The sequence below is a fragment of the Cynocephalus volans genome, chromosome 10 (genome assembly GCF_027409185.1).
Source record: "Cynocephalus volans isolate mCynVol1 chromosome 10, mCynVol1.pri, whole genome shotgun sequence".
Classification (NCBI taxonomy): domain Eukaryota; kingdom Metazoa; phylum Chordata; class Mammalia; order Dermoptera; family Cynocephalidae; genus Cynocephalus; species Cynocephalus volans.
The window spans coordinates 92,016,203-92,041,031 of record NC_084469.1 but is presented as its reverse complement, the minus strand read 5'-3'; the positions used below and the strand labels follow the sequence as shown (position 1 = coordinate 92,041,031).

At 40.9% G+C, this 24,829-nt stretch overlaps 1 protein-coding gene across 1 annotated transcript; it reads left to right on the top strand.

Annotated features, from left to right (window-relative positions):
• Positions 1 to 361: 361 nt before the first annotated feature.
• On the top strand, positions 362 to 24,033 carry LOC134387486 (zinc finger protein 717-like). Its single transcript, XM_063109942.1, has 5 exons — positions 362 to 968; positions 6,170 to 6,228; positions 19,733 to 19,859; positions 20,111 to 20,203; positions 22,062 to 24,033. Exons 1-5 carry the CDS (start codon positions 362 to 364, stop codon positions 23,465 to 23,467), a joined length of 2,292 nt encoding a protein of 763 aa, XP_062966012.1. The 3' UTR covers positions 23,468 to 24,033.
• The last annotated feature ends 796 nt before the right edge of the window (positions 24,034 to 24,829 follow it).

Sequence of the window (24,829 nt, the reverse complement as noted above, 5' to 3'; positions counted from 1 at the left end):
GGTGACACCGCTGCTCGCACAGTTGCCTTCTTTGTAGCCCCTTCCCCAACTACTGGTCATAAATCCCAAGTCCCTAGTTGGGAGCCCTGTTCCCAGAGCTTAAATCGCTGTCAGCTTGAGGGACCAAGGCCACTGCTCATTTTCATGAACTTCTGGGGGGCGGTATCCGGATGGGTACCCCCTCGGTTTCACTTAGAATGCATCTGCATAAAGTAGAACTGGCTTTAAACTAGCATGTTTTATTTAAAAAAAAAAAAAAAAAAGAAATAGACGTGAGTTCTATAACAGCAACACCTGTATAAGAACTAAAAGTAACGTTACCATATCGTCGACTAATGGCCCTCATTTGAATTTCCCCATCATGTCCCAGGTTGTCAAAGCAGGATTCGATAAAGAACCCGAGCGTCCCGCGCTGTCACGTGGACACAGACCACTTCCGAGCCGTCGCGCGGGTCTCTGGTCAGAGGACTCTCTGCAGGTTACTACGGGAGCACCGCAGAGGCTTGCGGGAAATACCGTCGCACCCCCAGTGACGTCACCAGCACAGCGCCGCCGGAAGGGCTGTCACGGGCGCCTCTTGCGCATGCGTGGCTCCATCAGCCGCTGCCATCTTCCCCGCAGCGACAGGCGGTTGTTCCAGCCACGGGCTGCTCCTCATTCTCGGAACTTGGACTCTGCGTCCCGAAGGTGGTGCGGGGCTGAGAGCGGAGCCCCGCAGGCCTGGGGGCCCTGGGGAGCGGGGCGGGCGCCCCGGCACTCGGCGGAGCCGGGCTGGGCTGGGGAAGGGGCGGCCCGGGCTGCGCGTCCGCCGGCTGCTGTGCCAGAGAACGGCGCTGCGGGGAGGCCGGGCGCGCGCTCCGCGTGTGCGGGAACCGCTTCCAGGCGCCCCGGGAACGGAAAGGGGGTCCTGCAGACGGCGCGAGTGCGGGAGGTCACTTTCCAGCTCTGCCAGCCGACCCTCGTGTCAGGTGAGCCCGTCAGCAGTGCTCGTGCGATGCCCCAGGTTCCCGGGGAGGTGGCAGCGGACTGCAGGGCGAGTGTTCCTGTGCATTTGTGCTGTGGGGTTTCTTGGTGCCTCTTCCGCAGGTGGAGTTTCTGGTCTCCTCTTGCATCGTGTAGCCTGCCTAGCACCCTTGGCTTGCGCTTACGGAAGTTTTCACCCGTACTAGTTTCTAGGGACACTGAGTTCTAGGAGGGAGATGGGGATACTGGGTGATGGTCCGGGTTCTTTGGAGTGAAGTGGGGGTTACAGAGTTTGACGGAGTGCGCCCTATGAATAAGAATCCCACTTGAAAGAACAGCCTTCTGGCCTGAACCCTCTCTGTAGCTCTTCAGAGAATAGGCCAGAGAGCCCCAGAAAAGTGACTATTCTAGCTTTTGCACACCCCAAGCCATTATTGATCCTAGTGCGCAGAGTGCACAAGAGTTGGTTGATAATACCTCATTCAATACCTGTCAGAGACTGGGTGGTATTGGAAGGTTTGGACCAACTTTCAGAAGGGACAGGTGAGTTTGGCTGAGAAGGCTAGGCAAGGACCTGGGGAAAGTTACTTATTTGAAGAGGCTTGAAGGCCTGGTCTGGGGTGGAGGAACAACCTGTCATACCCGAGAGGATCTGCCTGCAGTGCTCGCTAAACACACTCCCATTCCTTTAATCTTCGCACACTGTTTCCAGTGTCTGAGTTCCCTCAAACCCAGCCTATCGCTAAATTTGGCATCTAGAGATATGCTGATGCTTCCATTTTTCTCATAGTTCTTCCTGGTAGTTCAGGAAGGGTTTGCCAAGGTACTTCTGTCTTGTAAGAAAGAGTAACAAAAGTTGGATGTGACAAGACGTGACTTGCCCAAGGCCACAGGATTTGTAGATGTTAGGCATCCTGACTCTTCGGCTGTTTTCACTGACGTTATCCATTTTTCCATACTTACATCAAAACAAGTGTGTGTTTTCTTTTGAGATTATTTTTGGGACACTGAAATCAACTTAGAACAAACGATGCTTGAACTTACCTTGCCTTTAACAACCCTGTTCTTTTTTATCCCAAACACTTGCTGTGGATTATGTGACCTCAAAAGATAGCAATAACACAGGTGTTTCCCAGTTAATGGCAGTAATCTGGTGTTGAAATCAAATTCTGCAGGAAAATGGTGGTACCTTATTTTACATTACTGGTTAGCTCAGAAGGTTAGAGAGTGGTGTTGCTAAAACGAAGGTCGAGAGATCGGATCCCTATACCGGTCAGCACCAAAAAACAAAACAAAACAAAAAAAACCCGTAAACTGAGAAGGTTAGACTGCATCACATTGCTACTACGAAGCAGTTTGTTATAATGTAAATAATGTGCAGTACAGTGCTCACTTTTAAGTAACAGACACTTTATGTCTTGTGTTCTTTTTAAGTAAACAGACTTTTTATGCAGGAAAAAAGCCTAAAGCATAGTTTACTGAAGTGCACACAATTGCTTTTTATTTAGTTGTTCATTTTTATTTTTTATTTTTTTCAAAAGATGACTGATAAGGGGATCTTAACCCTTGACTTGGTGTTGTCAGCACCATGCTCTCTCAAGTGAGCTAACCAGCCATCCCTATACAGGGCTCTGAACCCGTGGCCTTGGTGTCATCAGCACCACATTCTCCCAAGTGAGCCACGGGCTGGCCCCACAATTGCTTTTTATGATTCACATGGCATCTCTTAGTGACAGGAAGCTCACTGTAACTCATCCAGTTACATTCATTGTGATTTTCAAAACTTGTAGGTGGAGTCGTATTGATTGTATCTGACAGGTAATTGAAGACTTTTTTCTCCACTAATGTTGTTAAAACTATATTGTGTTCTGGTGGCTTAGATATGTCAGTTTGCATCTCCTGCATAAAGAACCTACCAAAACTTACAGGCTTAAAAAATACCAACCATTTTATCTGCTTGAAGTCCCGTGGGTCAGCATTTTATGGTGCACTCAGCTGTACAGTTCCTATGCTAGTGTTGCCTGGATCACAGATGAGGCATTTGTCACCTGGTGCCTTGACTGAGGCTGGTTGGTTTAAGATGACTTCACTTGTGTGCCTGGTGATTCGTGCTGAATCTTGGCTAGGCCCTGTGTCTCCAACAGATTAGCACCAGGCTTCTCCACACTGTGACTGTGTCCAAGAAGACAAGCAGTATTGGCAATTAGTTTTTGAACCTATATTCACATCACATTTCAAATCAAATGGTAAAGCCCAGTTCATTATCAGGGCATACTATATGAGGGCTTGGACACAGGAAGACCTGTCACTGGGAAACATTACCACATGAACAGTGTACCACAAGAAATACAAATTATGTACCTTTTTTTCTATGTAATCATGGTGTATTAGTCCATTTTGTGTTGCTATAACAGAAATACCTGAGAGTGGGCAACTTATAAAGAAGAGAGGTTTACTTGGCTTATGATTGTGGGACAGCTGTGTCTGGCATGGGCCTCAGGCTGCTTCTACTCGTGGCAGAAAGTGGCAGGCAGCGAGTGGGTACAAGCAGATCACATGGCAACAGGAAGCGAGAGAGAGAGAGAGAGAGAGAGAAGGTGCCAGGGTCTTTTAAGCAATGAGCTCTCAGAGGAACTAATAGAGTAAGAAATCACTCATTAATCCCCCCTCCCCCAGCGAGAGCATTAATCCATTCATGAGGGATCCGCCCCCATGAATCAATCAGTTTCCAACACTGCCACCTTGGAGATCAAATTTCCACATGAGTTTTGGAGGGGACAACACATTCAAACTCCATCACTCTGCCCCTGGCCCCCAAAAACTCATGTTCCTCTCATATACAAAATACAATCATTCTATCCCAAGAGTCCCAAAAGTGTTAGCTTGCTCCAGCACCAACTTAAAAGTCCAAAGTCCAAAGTCTCATCTGAGACCAAAAGCAAAAGTCTTTCTAGCTGTAAACTTGAAAAACTAAACCAAATTTATCTACTGCCAAGATACAGTGGTGGAACAGACATTGCGTATACATTTCCATTTCAAAAGGGAGGAATAGGCCAGAAGAAAGGAGAAAAGGCCCCAAACAAGTCTGAAACCCAGCAAGGCAGACATTATGTCTTAAAGCTCCAAAATAATGTTCTTTGACTCCAAGTCTTGCATCCTGGGTACAATTGGGCATCTGGGCCCCCAAAGCATCAGGCAGCCTTGTTCCCACAGCTCTGCCAGGCACAGCCCAGGGGGCCATGCTGGTGCCTGTGGCTTTTCCAGGCCTGCGTTGCATGTTACCAGTGGCCCTGAAATTCTGGGGTCCTGGCAGCAGCCCTGCTGCATTGGCTTTACTAAACGTTCCCCTGGTGGGGGCTCTCTCTGGGGGCTCTGACCCCACTTTCCTGCTTGGCATTGGTCTAGTAGATGTCCTCTGTAGTGACTCTGCCCCTGCAGCAGGTCTCTGCCTGGGCCCCCAGGCTTTTCCATACATCCTCTGGAATCTGGGTGGAGGCTGCCACACCTCCACTGCTCGCATGTCCTGATGGCCTGCAGACTTTACGACACCACCTAGGTTTCAGGCCTCTACTCTCCAGGGCTGCTCCAGTGGGAACAGTTGGGATGCAGGGAGCAGGATCCCGAGGGCAGCTGCACCCCAGGTCTGTCCTCCAGGATAACTCAGTCCTTCTAGGCCTCAGGGGCTGTGATGGGTGGGGCACCCTTCCAGACTTCTCAAATGCCTTTAGGGCATTTTTTCCATTGTCCTGATTCTTAGCATTTGGCTGCCTCACCACCAAGATAGTGTCTTTAGCAAACAGTTTATCAGCTTCACCCTTGCATTTTTCTCCTGCTCTCCACTTCTCTACCACGTGGCCAGGCTGCAAATTTTCCAAAACTTTATGCTCTGCTTCGCTTTTAAATTCTGCCTTTACGTTATGCCTTTGCTGCCATAACTCAGAGTAGGCTGTTAGAAGTAGCCATGCAGCGTCCTTAATGCTTTGCTGCTTAGAAATTTCTTTGGTCAAATGCTCTGGTTTACAACTCTTAAGTTCCAACTTCCACAAAGTCCAAGCGCATGGACACAATGCAGCCAGGCTTCTTGCTGTGGTGTAGCAAGGGTTATTTTTTGTCTATTTCCCAATAAGTCCCTCATTTCTATCTGAGACCTCATCATCCACATGGCCTTTACTGTCCACATTTCTATCAGCATTCTGCTCGCCACCACATAAGTCTCTAAGACATTCCAAATTTCCCTCGTCTTTTTCTCTTCTGAGTCCTCCAAACTCCTCCAACCTTTGCCCATTACCCAGTTCCAAAGCTGCATCCACATTTTCAAGTATCTGTATAGCAATACCCCACTCCTGGTACCAATGTTCTATATTAGTCTGTTTTGTGTTGCTATAACAGAAATACCTGAGAGTGGGTAACTTATAAAGAAGATCGGTTTATTTGGCTTATGATTCTGGGACAGCTGCGTCTGGCATGGGCCTCAGGCTGCTTCTACTCATGGCGTAAAGTGGCAGGCTGCTGGTCAGTACGAGTAGATCACATGGCGAGAGGAATCAAGAGAGAGAGAGAAGGTGCCAGGGTCTTTTTAAGCAACGAGCTCTTGCAGGAACTAATAGAGTGAGAACTCACTCATTAATCCCCCGTCCCCCAAGGAGAGCATCAGTCTATTCATGAGGGATCCACCCCCCATGAATCAATCAGTTTCCAACACTGCCACATTGGAGATCAAATTTCCACATGAGTTTTGGAGGAGACAAGACATGCAAACTCCATCACATGGACTAAAAACGTTGGGTTGCAACGTGCATACTTGCATGATGTTTAGGTATATAAAAGTAAGATGAGTTGTAGTGGAAACACTCATATGGAGTCCTGTGTGGATTATGAATAGGAAGATAGTTAATACAGCCCAAGTATATTTCTGTAATATTAATTTAAGTGAAGACATAATGTTACTTTATTTGGTTTAAGTTATTAAACTATATCCTTAAGTAAAGTTAATTGTTGCTACATCATGTCTCATATCTACCAATTATTGTACTTGTAGATGCATCTTTCATGGGGTTTTTGTTGCCCCTTACTGAAGTGTAAAGGGATATTCTCTTTTTTTCTATTGTCTTTTTCAGCTCACGTGTAGGGGATTTTGGGCAGGAGAATCTGGCACCAAGCCACACCAGTTCTCTCCTTAATCTACTCCATTCCCCTTCTCTCCTAGCTGTGCTGCCAGTGTGCTCCATGCGCTTCCAAGAGCAACAGAAAATGGACAAATCTCTGGTGAGTTGTTGCTTAGTTATTCCTCACTTTGTTTTACATTTTATTTTATTAGCTTTATGGGGTCTGTGAATTAAAATGGGAAAGTAGAAATAAGAAAATCTGGGCTTGAACGAAACGTACGTAAATAAGATCAAGTTGGAACATTGATAGAAGTAGATTCTAGAAGTTAGAGTCTCTAAGTTTAGTGCAGATTTGTCCCTGATCTTTCTCACGTCATTACAAAAAGACAGTCTCATTTGTTACATGATTTGAATGGAACCTAAGAAGAGAGCATACTAAATTCTCATGGGACATGAAGACTTGCTGGAACACTGTCTTCACTGGTCACACAGATGATGTAGTGGAAAGTTTTTCAGTACCAACTTGGAGATAAGCACTTTTAAGCATTAAGCAGTGGAAATGGTAACCTACTGCTAAAGCACACCTCATGTAAGGTTTTTGTGGAGTTGCTAAAATAGGGTGGTGCTGGACAGCTTTTGGAAGGCGGACATACTGGATTCATGGATAAAACCTGGAATATCTGGAGGATTGAGTCCACCACAGGTGCTTATATACCTCTCCATACATTTTTTTTTTCTTTTTTACATGTGCCTCACCTGGTAATCTGCACACGCTTTTCTCACTTCATCTGTACATGCAGGTTATGCAGCTCAATGTTCAGAGTTATAGTTTTGGGGTTTTTTTTTCCTGACCGGTAAGGGGATTGCAACCCTTGGCTTGGTGTCGTCCTCACCACGCTCAGCCAGTGAGCGCACCGCCCATCCCTGTATAGGATCTGAACCCACTGCCTCGGCGCTATCAGCACCACACTCTCCCGAGTGAGCCACGGGGCTGGCCCCAGAGTTATAGTTTATGGCAGTTGTTCCCACTGTGCATTTGCACTTTGGCCCACTCAGTGTAGTCTTAGTTTATTTTTTCTAAAGCTCACCGATAACCTAGATTATAGTCAAATGAGCTTCACTGGAGTCTTCTGTCATATTAGAAACCACTGTTCATAATCTTCTCCTGTGCGTTCTTCAGTGTTGTTTCCATTATGACCTCACTGATGGTGCCTTCTCTTTCTCCCTCAATTCTTTGACTTTCTTCTCCTTAGCTTAGCTCATCCAAGTGCTCTATCCTGTTCCCCACTTGTCTCACTCTGCAGTTCTCCTTGACCCATTCAGCCCTCTGTGGTTTGGTGGTTCTAACTGTTTCTCTCCAGCTTGTACCCCTTTCCCAGACTTTTGGCCATAAGTTTAACTCCCTATCGAAAGCTTCTTTGTAGCTATCCAGAAGGCACCTGAGGCAGAAAATTCCAAAATGAAAACCATATCCTCCTCACATCCCTTACATATGGTATCACTACCATCCAGCCAGTGACCCAGTGCACTAAAATTAGATTTCTCCTGTGCTCCCTCTCTCTTAGGTCTAATCTCCTCTGATGTCAAGTCCTGCTACTTCTGTTTGTTCTTTACATTTTATTCTCATGTCTGCATGCAGTGTCAGGGTAGGGGGAGGAGCTGTTGGCGCTCTCAGACATGGTACCTTTGTTACATTAGGAATGTCACTTTTGGTAAAATCTGAAGGACGTGTTTGCTGGAGGTGAGGTTCAATGCCTGGTTAACTGTGCTTGTAGACAGCACCTGTGACATCCTTAGGAGTCCACTGAGATAAAGCATTCAAGAGTTAGTGCGACATGTTTTAACAATTGTCAATAAAAAGAATAGAAATAAGAAGCACAGATTTTTATGGTGTGTACCTTTTGCTTATGTAAATGTACATCATTGATTCTATCTTTAGTTTTTATTCATATACAATTGTATGTTTGTAGTTCAAGAAGACCTGTCGTGTTTGCAAACTCTTACAGGTTGTATTTAATTCTATTTCAGGTAACCACTTAAAAATAAGTAAGGAAAAATGGGTGTGTACATCAGTCATAGGTATGTTATGGACAAGAACTGTAGCTAATAGTTGGTTAAGAACCAAAAGTTACTGCCTAGCTGCCAAAAAAAAAATCAAAACCCCCCAAAAAGCAACAACCTAATTACCTGAACATTTTAAATTCAGAATTATAGTTTGAGGTCTAACATGAAACGTGACAGTGCTGTATTCATTTGTTTTGAAGCCGATACTCAGTTGAAATCTGCACACTCCACGTTTAAAGTGGAGGTACTACTTGCAGTCGCTAATGACTTTTCCAGCGTTCCAGTTATCTGCTGTGTAACCGTGTACAGTAACAGTGGCTTAAAACAGGAATTGCTTCTTATCACATGTCACAACATTGTGGGTCAGTGAACTGGACAGAGCAGTGTGGGTTGGCTGCTGCATGATGTCTCTGGTCTCTGCTGGAAGGACACTAGTAGCTGGGACACTGGGCAGGCAGTCAGCCCTCTCTTTGTGGCCAGGTTGTACTTCTTCACAGTCTGGCATCTCAGGGTAGTCAGGTTTGTCTGGCTTCTCTCAGAGCAAGGGTCCAAGACATACAGGCAGTAGCTGCGAGGCTTCTGATCTCCCCTCAGGAGTCCCAGAGCATTTCTTCCACTACATTCTCTTATTCAAGCACATCACTAGGATCAGCCCTGATTCAAGAGGAGGGCAATTAGATTCCATCTCTCAATCAGAGGAATAATAAGAATTTTCAGAAATCTTTAATAAACCACAGTTTGACCTCTGGCCACAAATTATTTGCATTTCTCTCAGGTGCAAAATATACTTTACCCCTTTTAAGAACCCCAGGAATCTTTTGCTGTTATGGAACTGGCTGAAAGCCCAACTGAATCAGGTCCAGTGGCCTGTCACCTGCCCCTCCACACACAGCCAGCACAAGTGAGGAGACTGGCATGAACATGTGGTCACTTCCCTTCAGACAGGTTTGGGGGGAGGGGAGGCATGTGCAGGCACTGGTGTGACCAGTCACTTATTCCCATCGGGCACCTGCTGCAGTTCTTTGATTTGGGTCTAGTCCTTGTCCATGAGAAAGACGCCCCATGCCTCTTCACCCTGCTTTTTATGCCTTCACCATTCTGTGTCAACATTACGCTTTTTAAATGCATGAGTTGGTGGTTGTCCAGCTTTTCTGCATATTTCTTGCTTTAGGAAGTTGGGGTTTTAATTCCTTCTTTGTGTTTTTTTTCTGACCCTGGCCTGTTGGTACAACAAGTGATTCAGTGTAATCATTTCTTTATAAAATGTGAGCTTCCTGTGTGCTAAACTCCAATAGACCAAACTGACCCCCACACTCTCTGAGACAGGCCCTTTGTTCTCTAGCCTCCCGTCTGTCCAGGGCTGCTCTGGGACAACAGCCTTACAAGCTCTATTGCTTACCAGGCATTATCTACATGTCACACCCTAAGGCCCCTAGGATGCTGAAAATATTTTTGTTCTTTTATCTTTTTTAACACAAACGCTGGGTTTGATCTTTCTATAGAGTCATTCTTTTAAATGTTTTGCTGGGGAAAATGGGATGAAAAATGGTTTTATTGCTATCCAGCGATTCTATTGTTTTTATTTGTGTTTTGTTTTTTAGTTCCTTGAACCCTATTTATTAAAAAACATATATGCTGAGCTCCCACTATGTGCTAGACACAGATCTAGGCAGTGGGGATGCAATAGTTAACAGACCAGATGAGATCCCAGCCCTCACGGAGTTTATATTCAAGCAAGTTTTAGTAAATACTAAGATAATTTCAGATACACACACCATGGCTCAGTGATAATCCCTTGGAACTATCTGTGTAACACTATTTCGTAGGGAGCCCTTTTTGGCAGGAGGCATGTCTGTCTTGACTCCTAGCCAGGCTGGTTTATTGAGTGAAACATGAAAACTGCTTTCCTATCTGGACTTGGGGTCCTGGCTCCTAATGGTGACTACATATCTCTCAGACACTTGCTGTTTTCCATAAGCCTCTAGTCTAATTGGATTTTTGGGATCGATTGGGTCTGCCTCCATATGTTGCTCTCTAATTCTTAGAGGCCAAGGACAGAAAAACTCTGTTTTTGGCTCCCTTTCCTGGTCCTAAATGAACTTTCTTTTCTTTTTCTTTTTTGTTTTAAAAGATGACCGATAAAGGGAATCTTAACCCTTGACTTGGTGTTGTCAGCACCACGGTCTCCCAAGTAAGCTAACCAGCCATCCCTATATAGGGATCTGAACCTGTGGCCTTGGTGTTATCAGCACCACACTCTCTGAAGTGAGCCATGGGCCGGCCCTCTAACTGAACTTTCATAGGGCATTGGTCTGAAATGTCTTGCATTTCAGTTGGCTGTTCACCAGGACACAGGAATAGAATTTAAGGGTGACTTATAATTTATCCTTTTCAACATGCTTTTTGGTAGAAAATGCATTAAGTATATCCAGATATCCAGATATACTTAACTTTGTGCAGCAGATATCCAGAACTTTTTTATCTTGGGAAACGAAAACTTTGTACTTTTTCAACTCTCAATTCCCCCCTTCCTCCCAGCCCCTGGCAATCACCTTTCTATTTTGTGCTTCTGAAAATTTGATTGATAAAATTGGGACCACACAAATTTTGTCATTTCGTGAGTGGCTTATTTCACTTTGCATAATGTCCTCCAGCTTCCATGTTGCATCATATATCAGGATTTCCCTTCTTTTTAAGGCTGAATAATCTTCCTTTGTATGTATACTCATATACCACATTTTGTTTATTCATTTGTGGATGGATGTTTGGGTTGCTTCCCACCTTGTCTGAGTGAATAATGCTGCTTCGAACATGCATGTGCAAATATTTTGAGACCCTGATATCAATTATTTTGGATATATACATGGAAATTGTATTGCTGGATAATGGTAATTCTATTTTTGATATTTTGAGGAGACACTAGTATTTTTCATATTTTCATATTTCTACCAACAGTGTACAAGCGTTCCTTTTTTTTCAACATTTGTTATTTTCTATTGGGTGTAAGTGATAATCTGATTGTGGTTTTGATTTGCATTTCTCTAAGGATCAGTGATGTTAAGCATCTTTTCATATTCTGGTTCACCATTTATGTATCACTTTTGGAGAAATGTCAATTCAAGTCCTTTGCCCATTTTTAAATCAAGTCATTTCATTTTTGTTGTTGAGTTGTAGGAGTTCTTTATGTATTCTGGATGTTAACTTCTTAGGATATATATGTTTTGTAACTATTTTATTTCATTTTGTAGGTTTCCTTTTTACTCTGTTGATTGCGACCTTTGATGCACAGAAGTCCTGATGCTTGTCTGGCTTATTTCACTTAGCACAATGTCCTCCAGTTACATGCATGTTGTTCCATATGGCAGGATTTCCTTCTTTCTTAAGGCTGAAGAATATTCCATTGCATGGATAGTTCACATTTTCTATTTCCATTCATTTTTATTGAGAGTTTTTATTACAGATATGAAGGTCTTTTATTATTGATTTTTTATTTCAAACAAGTTTTTAGGTGGTCGGGTTTTTTTTAAACCTACAGTATTTTGTTAGAGCAGTTTTAGTATCACAGCAGAATTGATAGAAAGGTGTATAGATATAGATTTTCTACACACCTCCTACCTCTACCTAGGAGGGTATTTCAAAAAGTTCACAGGAAAATAGAATGCAAAAGTAACAGGAATCTTTCCATGAACCTTGAAGACTCCTCCTATGCAGACCCTCCTTCATTTTCAACATGCTCTACCAGAGTGTTACAATTGTTGAACCAATATTGACACATTGTAGTTGTCCAAAGTCTGTAGTTTACAATAGGGTTCACTCTTGGTGTTGTCCTTTCTATGGGTTTGGATAAATGTGTAATGATATGTATTTAGCCTTATGGAACTATACGGAGTATTTTCCCTGCCCTACAAATCCTGTGCTTCTCCAATTCATTTCTTCCCATCCCCCCAACACTGCAAACACTGCAAACCAGTGATCTTTTTACCGTCTGCATAGTTTTGCCTTTTTCAAATTGTTATATGTTTGCATTCATACAGTAAGTAGCTTATTCATACTAGTTTCTTTCAATTAGTACTGTGCATTTAAGTTTCCTCCATATCTTTTCGAGACTTGATAGCTCATTTCTTTTTAGCACTGAATAATATTCCATTGTATGTATGTCCCACAGTTTGTTTATCCATTTTACTGAAGGGCATCTTGGTTTCTTCCATAGTTTAGCTGTTTGGAATAAAGTTGCCATAAACATCTATTTATAGTTTTTTAGGCTCTCAATAGTTTTTAAATTTTGGGGGTAAACACGATTGAGCACAATTGCTGGATGTTAATATAAGAGTATGTTTAGTTTTGTAAGAAACCACCAAACTGTCTTTTAAAGTGGCTGTAAGGTTTTGTATTTCCATGAGCCATGAGTGAGAGTTTCTGTTGCTTCACATTCTCACTGGCATTTGGTATTTTCAGTGTTTCACATTTTGACCACTCTACTAGGTTTGTAGTGGTGTCTCATTGTTATTTTAATTTGTGCTTCCCTAATTTCGTATGATACAGAGCATCTTCTCATATGTTTATTTCCTGTCTGTATATCTTCTTTGGTAAGATATGTGTTAAGATCTTTGGTCAGTTTTTAAAATCAGGTTGTTTTCTTTTTGTTGTTGTTTCATTGTTTTGGTTTTTGAGGTGGCTGCCCAGTACAGGGATCGAATCCTGTCCCTTGGTATTTTATCAGCACCACACTCTAACCAACTGAGCTAACCAGCCAGCCCATTTTCTTATTGTAGAGTTTTAAGAGTTCTTCGTATGTTTTGCATAACAGTGTTTTTATCAGATGTGTACTTGGCAGATATTTTCCCTGTCTATGCCTTGTCATCTCACTCTTTTGACATCGTCCTTTGCAGAGCAGAAGTTTTTGATTTTAATGAAGTCCAGCTGATCAGTCATCTCTTTCATGTGGATCTTGACTTTGATGTTATATCTAAAAGTCATATTACCCAGGATCATCTGGGTCTTTTTCTTATGTTATTTTGTAGAGTTTTATAGTTTTGCATTTTATATTTAAGTCTGATACATTTTGAGTCCATTTTTGTGATGATTTATGTGTCTGTGTCTAGATTTATGTTTTTGCCGTGGATTTCTAGTTGTCCCTGTGTCATTTGTTGAGAAGAGTAACTTTGCTTCATTCATTGTATTGCCTTTGCTTTTGTGTCAAAGACGAGATGACTGTATTTATGTGGGTGTATTTCTGGGCTCTCTGTTCTTTGTCCAATACCACACTGTCTCATTAATGTACCTTCATAGTAAGTCTTGAAGTCACATAGTGTCAGTCCTATAACTCTGTTCTTCCTCAATATTGTGTTGGGCATTTTGGGTTTTTTGCCTCTCCATATAAATTTTAGAATCCAGTTTAGTTTGTTGGTATCCACAGAATAACATGCTGGGATTTTGATTGGGATTTCATTGAGTCTATACAGTAAGTTGGGGAAAACTCAGATATTGAAAATATCTGAGTTTTCCTGTCCATGAACATGGGCCATCTCTCCATTTATTTATTCTTCTTTGATTTTGTTGATTAGGATGTCATAGTTTTCCTCATAGAGATCTTGTACATATTTTGTTAAATTTGCATTTAAGTACTTTGTGTGTTGAGTGTATGTAAATAGTATTACATTTTTAATCTTGAATTTGAGTTGGTCATTGCTGGTATAGAGAAAAGTGATTAACCTTTGTCTATTAACCTTGTGTCCTGCAGTCTTGTCATAGTCACTTACTAGTTGTAGGAGATTTTTTGTGTTTTCTTTGTCAGGTTTTTGTGCATAGACAATCATGACATCTGAAAACAAAGATCATTTTATTTGTTCCTTCTCAATCTGTATTGCTTTTGTCATGTTCTTGTGTTTTTGCATTAGCTGGTACTTCCAGTAGGATGTTGAAAGGAGTAGTGAGAGGGTCCATCCTTGCCTTGTTAATGTTGTGTTAAAGCTCTGAGTTTCTCAGTATTAAGTATGATGTCAGTTGTAGTTTTGTACAGGTATTCTGTATCAAGTAGAGGAAGTTTTCCTGCATTCCCAGTTTATGGAGAGTTTTTATTATGAATGGGTGCTGGATTTTGTCAAATGTGTTTTGTACATCTATTATTGATAAGATCAAGTGATTTTTCTTTTTCAGTCTGTTGGTGTGATGGATCACATTTGTTGATGTTCAAATGTGGGACCAGCTTTGAGTGTGTGGGACGAATCCCACTTGGCTGCAATGCATAATTCTTTTTGTACATTGTAGGATTCGATTTGCTAAAATTTTGTTGAGGATTTTTACTAGTGTGTTCATAAGAGAGAATGGTCTGTAGTTTTCTATTGTAATATTGTTTTCTGGTTTTGGTATTGGGTTAATGCTGTTCTCCTAGCATGAGTTAAGAAGTACCCTGTCTGCTTCCATCTTCTGAAATGGACTGTAGGGAATTGGTATAATATCTTCCTTAAATGTGGTCACATTCATTGATGAACACATCTGGGTCAGGTGCTTTCAATTTGAAGATTATTTATCATTTATTCATTTACCTTCATAGATATAGGCCTATTAAGACAGTGTATTTTTGTGTGTGTGTTTCGTAAATTGTGTCTTTTGAGGACTTGGTCCATTTCATCTAGGTTATCAAATGTGTGCATAGAGAGTTGTTGATAGTTCTCATTTATTATTCTTTCAGTGTACACAGGGTCTGTGGTGATGTCTCATTTTTCATTTGTAATGTTAGAAATTTCTGTTCTCTGTCTTTTTTTCTTAGTTTGCCTGGCTGTAGGCTTATCAACTTTATTGATCTTTTAAAAGAACCGGCTTTGTTTTGTCATTGATTTTCTCAGTTGACTTTTTGTTTTCAGTTTCATTGATTTCTGCTCTAATTCTTATTGTTCCTTTTTTTCCTGCTGACTTTAGATTTAATTTACTCTTCTTTTTTTAGTTTCCTAAGTTTGAAACTTAGATTATTGATTTTAGTTCTTTCTTTTCTAATATACACATTCAGTGCCATAAATTTTTTTTAGGCACTGCTTTTTTTGTATCCCAGAAATTTGATAAGTTGTGTTTTCATTTTCATTTAGTTAAAAATATTTAAAAATTTCTCTTGCATTCTTCTTTGACCCATATATTCTTTAGAGTATGTTGTTTAACCTCACTCTATTTGGGGATTTTTGAGTTACCTTTTTGTTACTGATATCTACTTTAATTCCATTGTGGTCTGAGAGCATACACTGTATGATTTCTATTATCTTAAGTTTGTCAGAACGTGTTTTATGGCCCAGAATGTGGTCTGTCTTGGTGATTATTCCATGTGAGCTTGAGAAGAATTCTGCTGTTGGGTGAAGTAAGTCTATAGGTTTCAGTTACAGTTAGATGAATTATCTTGTTGAACTATTTCTTTACTGATTTTCTGCCTGCTGTTTTTCTGATAGAGGGTATTGAAAATCTCCAGCTGTGATGGCAGATTAATCTATTTCTCTTTGCCGTTTTATTAGTTTTTGCTTCACATAGTTTGCCAATCTGTTGTTAGGTACATACATGTTAAGAATTGTTGTCCTGGCTGGCCAGTTAGCTGAGGTGGTTAGTGTGCAGCCTTGTAACACCAAGGTTAAGAGTTTGGCTCCCTGTACCAACCAGTTACCCAAAAAATAAATTCATTGTCTTCTTGTACAATTAGCTCTATATCATGAAGTAATGCTGTTGTTTGTCCCTGATACCTGTCCTTGCTTTGACGTTTGCTCTGTCTGAAATAAACATAGCTCCTCCTGTTTTTTTTTTTTTTTTTTTGGTTAGGGTTAGTATTGTATGTTTTTCTCTATCTGTTTGAATCCATATGTGTCATTATATCTTAAGTGGTTTTCTTGTAGACAACTTATGGTTAGGTCTTATATTTTGATCCACCCTGACACTCTCTGTTTTTAACTGGTGCAATTAGATCATTGACACTCAAAATGACTATTGACATAATTGGATTAATATGTACCATATTTGTTACTCTTTTCTATTTATTTCCCTTGTTTGTGTTCTTACTTTTATCTTCCATTCTTTTTCAGGTTTTGTGGTGTAATTGGCATTTTATATGATTCCCTTTTTTTCCTTTTTTTTCTTTTTTTGCGGTGGGACAGCTGGCTGGTAGGGAGATTTGAGCTCTTCACCTTGGTGTTATTAGTACAGCACTCTAAGTACCCAAGCCAACCAGTTCGTACTTTTAAAAAAAAATAGTTATACTTTTTTTCTTTTTTTCTTTTTTTACTTTTTTACTGCTTGGCATTGAGTTTTCAATATACATTTACAACTGATTCAAGTATATTTAAAAATAACATCATACCACTTCACAAGTACTGTGGCTATCTTATAAATAATAAAATAATTTTAATTCCTCCCACCTGTCTTCCAGTCTCTTATATGATAGTTGTCATGTTTTGACTTATAGAATGCATCTGTATGTGTGTTTGTGTTTATGTATATGTGTGTATATACATATATAAGCGTGCATAATTGTTTGCATTGTTACATATTATTTGCATTTGTTACTGTGCAAATCGTTAGATCTATTAGTTCAATTAAGAATAAGAAAAATAGGGCCGAGCCCGTGGCGCACTCGGTAGAGTGCTGCGCTGGGAGCGCGGCGACGCTCCCGCCGCGGGTTCGGATCCTATATAGGAGTGACCGGTGCACTCACTGGCTGAGTGCCGGTCACGAAAAAATGACAAAAAAAAAAAAAAAAAAAGAATAAGAAAAATAAAAGTTTATGTTTTACCTCCATGTATTTCTTCTTTATTGTTCTTCCTTTATGTAGATTTCTCATCTATATGTTTTCCTTGTCTTTAAAGAATCTCTTTTAACATTTTTTGTAAGACATGTGTACTGGAAACAGATTCCCCCAAGTTTTTTTTTTTTTTTTTTTCTGGCCAGAGAAAGAAAGTCTTTATGATGGCTTCACAGGGTACACAATTCTAGGTTGGTGGGTTTTCTCTCACAACACTCTGAATGTTTTACTCCACTCTCTTCTGCTTATGTGGTTTCTAGAGAGATGTTGGATATAATTCTTATCTCTGTTCCTCCATAGATAAGGTGTTTTTCCCCCTCTGGCTATGCTCAGAGTTTATCTTTGATTTCTTGTAGATTGTCTAGGTGTGAATTCTTGGCATTATCTTGCTTGGTGTCCTCTGAGATTTCTGTATCTTTGGTGTCTGACATTAATTTGTGGAATTTTTCAGACATTACTGTTTCAAATATTTCTTCTTTTTTTTTCTCACTCTATTCTGGTTTTCTCAATACTCTGTTCCACATTTGTAGTTGTCCCGCAGTCCTTGGATATTATGTTGTTCTTTTCAGTCTTTGTTCTTTATGCTTTTCAGTTTTTGAAGTTTCTATTGACATATCCTCAAGGTCGGAGATTCTTTCCACAGTCATATTCAGCCTAGTAATAAGCCAACCAAAGACATTCTTATTTCTTTTGCAGTGCCTTTGATCCCTAGTATTTCTTTCTTGTTCCTTTTTTGGACTTCTCTCTCTGCTTACATCACTCATCTGTTCTTGTATTCTGTCTACTTTATTTATTTGAGCACTTAGCATATTGATCAGAGTTTTAATAAATAACTTGTCTGATAATTCCAGCATTCTAGCCATTTCTGGTTCTGATTCTTGCTGTGTCACTTCAACTGCATTATTTTATCTTTTAGAATGCCTTGTAGTTTTCTTCTTTATAGCTACATATGATGTACTAGGTAGAAGGAACTGCGGTATGTGTGCATTCAGTAATGTGGGGGGAGGGAGGGGATGCTGTCTGAGTTCATTTTTGTTGCTATAACAAAATACCATTGACTGAATAATTTATAAACAACAAATTTATTCCTCATGGTTCTGGAGGCTGGAAAGTTCAAGATCAAGGTGCAAGGAGATTCGGTGTCTGGCCCAGGACCATTCCTCACAGGTGGTGCCTGTTATGTGTCCTCACATGGTAGAAGAGACACAGAAGCTCCCTTTAGCTAATAGGGCTCTGCCTTCATGAACTAATGACATCCCAAAGGCCCCACCTCTTAATTCTAGTGCAGGGGGGATTAAGTTTCAACATATAAATTTTGGGGAGATACAATCCATAGCTGAAATGTTCTGTAGTCTCATAATCAGGTCTCATTCTTTTAGTAAGCCTCCGCCTTTGAACTGTGGACTTGACAGTTTGTCGTTTTCCTCCCTCTTAGGTGGGACAGGATAGCTGGAGTAGGCTGAAGTTGGGTATTTCCCCTCACCCAGGTCATTTGGGGTCTGATCATACTAACCAGTAGGTTAGGCTCTGGTTAAGTGGTTTCTCCTAAGGGCAGCCTTGCTGAGAAGAGCAGAGTGCTCTGCAGTATTTCAGAATTATTTGCCTTTGCCCCTCCCACAGGTGGATGCAGGAGCAGAGTTGTTTTTTTTCCCCCCTATTTACTGTAGGAATCTGGTTGAGCTCCTGGACGTCAGTTTCACAGTATTGTGGTGGCCCATTTATGACTGGGTCCTTCTGGGGTTTTTAATTCCAGGAGTTGTTCACACTGAGCCTCCAGCAGATCATCAGTTAAATTCAGGTTTTCCTACCCTGGCACTGCTTCCCATGGTGGTCTCTGCAGGTGAGTCTCTGCTCTTGTAAGCTGTGACTCCCTGTATTCTCCTGTCTGTCTCTCCAGTGCTGGAGGCAGCAGTTTGCCTTGTGTCCTTTTGTCTCTTACAGATCCAAGAAGAGTTGTTGATTTTTCAGTTTTCTGCTATTAAAATGCAAATCTGGTCATCTAACTCACCTGTTCTTACAGGACCTCATCATTTATACCTTGTGGTTTCGGAAATGGGAGAGTTCACCTTGGGGTAAACAATCTGTTGGCATGTAGGAAGAAAATCAGGGGATGCCTACATACATGCTTTTAATTTATGAGTTATTAAAAATAAGCACATAAAACTTTTTGTTGTTGGATTAAGGCAAATATTTAAGTGCAGAATCACTCCAAAATCAGTTTCTTCAACATCGTGTTCATCTCTCTTCATAGCCCAGATCATTCACCCAGGCATGGTGCTGTGTTAATTCCATGAACGTGGTGTGGGTTCTTTGTTTTCTTGTGACTGGACTTTTGATGTTTCCTCATATTCATGAGAATATGTGGTGCACGTGGAAGAGCTGAATGTCTTTGGCTTTTCAGGGAAGTGCAACCTTATAATACAAAATAGAGCTATCTGTTCTCCTTTTTTTTAATCCCAGTCTGCATTGAGCTTGTGTCTAAATTAGTTCATCTAATACATTATCCCAGGTGTGTATTTATACTTATGTCTTCACACCAGGTTAGAAACTCCTTGGAGGAGGAGAATTTTATTCATAGTTTTATCTGTATCATCAAGGAAGGTTGTAGATCAATAAGGTGAGCTTTGAAATAGTATTTTTACTAATTAGTAAATTATTACAGTGACAGGAGTTTTTTCCTGTGGTTTTTCTTTCTCCAACCATATGAAGTTCAAAGAACCTGCATCATACATAAGATACATATGACACACAAACACATGAGTTTGAACTCTAAGATTCCTGTTTTGTTCCCGATGGCTGGTAAGTGGAGTTGAGAACTGTGTTGTTACAGGGGTTGGTGTCATTTGAGGACGTGGCTGTAGAATTCACCTGGGAGGAGTGGCAGGATCTGGATGATGCTCAGAGAACCCTGTACAGGGATGTGATGCTGGATACCTACAGCAGCCTGGTGTTGTTGGGTGAGTGAAACTCCACAGTAACATCAGGAATACGCCTTCCTTTTTTTTTTTTTTTTTTAGTAAATATGAGAACCATTTATAAGATTTAATGCTGTTTATTAAGATTTTATTTTATGAAGAATGTGTCCCCTTCTCTAATGAAAGGTTCAAATTGGCCACTTCCTGCATAGTTCCTGAAGCCAAGCTCTTGTCACCCTTCAAAGGATCTGGCTTACCAGTTTGCAAAGTCCTACATTATTTCTCATTTACAGGACACTGCATTATTAAACCTGAGGTGATCTTCAAGCTGGAGAAAGGAGCAGAGCCATGGTCAGAAGAGCAACCCCCAAACCAGAGCCTCCCAGGTCAGTCAGCGCACACTGGGCAGGTAGGCTGGGAAGAGTAGAGCCCAGCAGATGTGGGCCGTGTTGCCCTATTTTCACCAATTTCTTCCTCAGGTCTGGTCTGTATACATCAAACCTGAGCATTATATAGTCTCCAAGGAGGACTGTCTCACATATATCCCCACCTGTTATTTTGCTGAATATTTTTCATAGTTACCCAAAGTCTAATCCCTACCTTCCTCTTCTTAGACATCTTTCTTTGCTATTTATTTTCTCAGTTCTCTCAGATGCCCTCTTTTCCTCTATTTTCGTGGACTGTTGTTTCTTTCTATTTCTTTACATTTATCCAGAAATTCACTTATTCTTTGAACACATCTTAGTCAAGCATATTTTAAGCAGTGGTAATTTTATAGTTGTATTGATAATAGCAATGATCAGAGTAATGTACCTATTTAATAAAAAGTGTGCATCCTGTTGAGAGAGAAACAAAATAGTATATGCTGAGTAGTGGTATAAGTACCACAGGGAATATTTAACCTGAGCCAGAGAGAGAAAAATGGGATGTGATAATGTAGGAAGGATGATTGGAAAAGTCCATTTTAGGGGATTAATAAGCACTTACTTTGGCATAGCTTCTGTTAGAGTTAACTCTTTTCCAATTTTGACATAACACAGAGGTGAATATAAAATCTAGATTTGAGAATGGACATCACTATTGGAGATACAAATTTTGAAATTGTTAGCTTAAGAGGAGGCCACCTAGGTAGTTGATAAAATGGAGAAAGAATTCCAGGAGTGAGCCTTGTGTACCAGGATATCAGAAATGATGAAGCCAAGGAGGACCTGGCACATGAGTGTGGGAAGAGGTGGTTCTAGGCTTGGGAGGAGAAACAGAATTGTTTGGGTGTGGAGTTTGAAGTTAGCATTTTCTCTTTCTCTTTGTGGAAATTATTCTAAAACAAGAAAGAGAATGAAAAATGCACAGGAGACTCCATTTTCTATAAAGGTAAGAGACAACTGAAATTCCAGTGCAGAAGACCAAAGGCTTCAGAAGCAGTAGATTATCAAGAAGATAAGTGTCTACCAGAAACTAGGGGGAGAATGCCAGGGCTGTCAATGTCCAGAGAAGCCAGAAAACAATTTTCAAAGAGGGTGGTCACCGCCTGGGTTGCAGAACCAAATCCTTTAGACCAGCAGAGAGGGGTGGCCAGGATGGTGGACTGGACCTTCCTCTAATTGTTACAGTTTGAAGAAGTAGACAAAGTCTGGTAAGGTTAGGAATTTGCAGTTAGCTGTCTTTGTCTAGTGTGGGGAAGAATAGATTATGTATTTGAAAAACCTCCAGATTCCTATAGCCATTCCCCTTGGAACAGTGAACTAAACCAACATTTGTGCCAAGCTTTGATCTTAAGCCATATTCCTTCTTGGTGACAGACAAATCGATTTCACCCACACTCTGCAAGGAGCTGATCCAAGAAACCCTGACACCTGCAAAGCAGAATGATAAAAATATATCAACATTAGACAGTCACTGTTGTTATAAAAAGAAAATAGAGAAAAAGAATGGAGCAAAAATTGTAAGTGATAACAACTTAGTTGAGGCAGAAGTCAATGTTTTAAACACACATTTCTTCATGAATTAAATAAATCTTAAAGCAGCAAAGGAAAACAATTTAACATTAGAAAATCTGTTAATGTAATTTATTACATTAAGTCAGCATGAGGAAAAACCATATACTTTAAAACCAATACCCATTGTTGACTTGTATAAATTATTATGTCACCAGAGTAGGAAGAAACTTCTTTACCATTACATGGGCCTTCCATAAGATATGCTTTCATGTGATTCACAGATGTGGTTATCTTTTTCTCATTTCAGATGTCCAGACAGTCAACATCGATGACTTAATTGAAAGGAGCCAGGAAAGTCACCGTACACGTTTGCGGCAAGTTGTGATTACCAGCAATAACATGTCAACTGAAGAGAGAGTTCAGTTAGGAAAGACATTTAATTTGACCTCAAATCACACTTCAAATCTCATTATAAATAATGGAAACCATTCAGGAATGAGGCCTGAGGAGTTTAATGAATGTCAGAACATGCTTCTGTCTAGAAAGCATGATGAGAGGCACACTGAAGAGAAATCTGATGTGCGTAATATAACTGGGAAATCCCACAGGTGTCCTGAACATCATGGTCAGCATCGGAAGATTCTAACTGGGCCTTTTGAATATGGTGGACAAGGGAAAGCCTTCAACACAGAGCCAATGTTATTGTCACGTATGAGGGCTTATATGGGAGAGACCTCCTGTAAATATACTGAACACGGGAGAGCTTGTGATAAGTCAGCTATCACTGCCCAAGAGATGACTCAGGTAGGGAGGAGAACTTTTAAATGTGATGTATTTGAGAAGATGTTCTATAAAGAGTCTCAACTCATTGAACACCAGAAAGTACAAAAGGAAGAGAAACCCTACAAATGTAGTGAATGTGAGAAATCATTCATTAATAAATCAGTCCTTACAGTACATCAGAAAACACATTCAGGAGAGAAGCCCTATGCATGTAATGACCATGAGAAAATTTTCTCTCCTAAGTCAGACCTTATTAGACATCACATAATTCACACAGGAGATAGACACCATGAATGTAATGAATGTGGGAAAATCTTCTACAGTAAGACACACCTCACTGAACACCAGAAAACACACACGAGAGAGAGAAACCATGAATGTAATGAATGTGGGAAAGCCTGCTACAGTACATCCCACGTTACTGAACACCAGAAAATGCACACAGGAGAAAGACGCTATGAGTGTAGCGAATGTGGGAAAACCTTCTTCCATAAGTCAGACTTTATTGTGCATCACAGAACTCACACAGGAGAGAAACCCTATGAATGTAATGAATGTGGGAAAACCTTCTGCCGTAAGTCATACCTCACTGTACATCAGAGAATTCACACAGGAGAGAAACCCTATGAATGTAATGAATGTGGAAAAACCTTCTATAGTAAGTCACACCTTAACGAACATCAGAGAATTCACACAGGAGAGAAACCATATGAATGTAAAGAATGTAGGAAAAGTTTCTACCATAAGTCAACTCTCACTGTGCATCAGAGAACTCACACAGGGGAGAAACCCTATGAATGTAATGACTGTGGGAAAACGTTTTCCCAGAAGTCGAACCTCAACACACATCAGAGAACTCACACACGGGAGAAATCCTGCGTGGCAGAGACTGGCTGTGTGCTTCCCAAAGACCACTCTCTTTTCTCTTGATCATGGAGTTAGCCTGCCTCCCCTTTTGTGTGTGGTACCATGTAACTGCGCTCTTTTCAGAGAAATATGGACAAAAGTGATGAACATTACTTCCAAGCCTGGTAGAAATGAATGTCCATGGGATCCTCCCTTGTTTCTCCTGTCCACTGGGACTGGAGTGGGGATGATCCTAGGGTTGCCTTGCTAGCTACAGGTGGGCGAAGGCTACCATGGTCTAAGGTCAGAAGGAATTCATTGGAGAGAGCATAAATCTCATCTTTATCCCCAAACCATCCATTTGTACTTTATGCAAGTGAGAAATAAAATACCCACTGTACCGAGTCATACATGTGGGGCATGTGTTTGCATCACAGCACAACTAGAGCATGGTAGCTCATTCACTTTGTGAACTTTTCAGTCCTTGTACATGAGAAGATTCACATGGGAGAGATCTCTGTCCTCCTTATACCGAGGTCAGTTTATGGAAAATTGAAAGACGTCACGGAGAAACAACACATCGGGGACACCTTAGTAGGCAGGGACGTCTCATTAAGTGCTGAGAATAAAGTGAACCTTTATAAATATTACTGATGTGTCAAGGCTTTCAGTAAAGCTTTCAACATTTTATGTAATATGGGTGTAAATTTTTAAATAGATATATTGAGTATAGTATTAAAAATACATTAGAAATTTTTGACTATTCCATTAAATGAGTGCTGATATTCCTGTCAGGGGACATTTGGCTATGTCTGGGGACACTTGGTCATCAGAACTGCAGGTTGGGACATGCTACTTCATCCAGTGGGTGGAGGCAGGGCTGCTGCTGAACAGCCTACAGTGCACAGAGTAGCCCCTCACCAGGTAGGGCTTATGCATGTGAGTATTCTGTGTTAACAAGGTTTTCTGAATGGAACCCAGCATAACTGGTTAATGAATACGTGCACTAAGCGTAACAAATATTGTGACTTACATTAGGATTCCTATCCTTAGTCCCACTCTAACCTCTTTATATCTTGTTAAATATTTTAAGCCTAAAGTATTACACTACATGCTTTCTCCCTATGCTCCTAGTGTATGCACATTTGTATGACCATTATTACCAAACTGTCTCTTAAGAAGACAATCTTTTTTCTAAAGTTTAAAGCTAACACGGAAGCAGACAGTGGGTCTGACTGTGGTGTACTAGATAGCAAGCTGACAGAGTCCTTGCTATTTTAAGGGAGCCAGCCAGCAAGGCCGGCTTCCTGTTTGCCCACCTCCCCCGTCTCCCTCCCCTTGAGGTCTGACCTTTGATTGAACCTCGGGCCCTGGGAACTTTGCAAATGAGGAATTTATGCTCTTATTTTGCTGATAAGTAGTTAGCCATGAACCTTCAAGCACCAT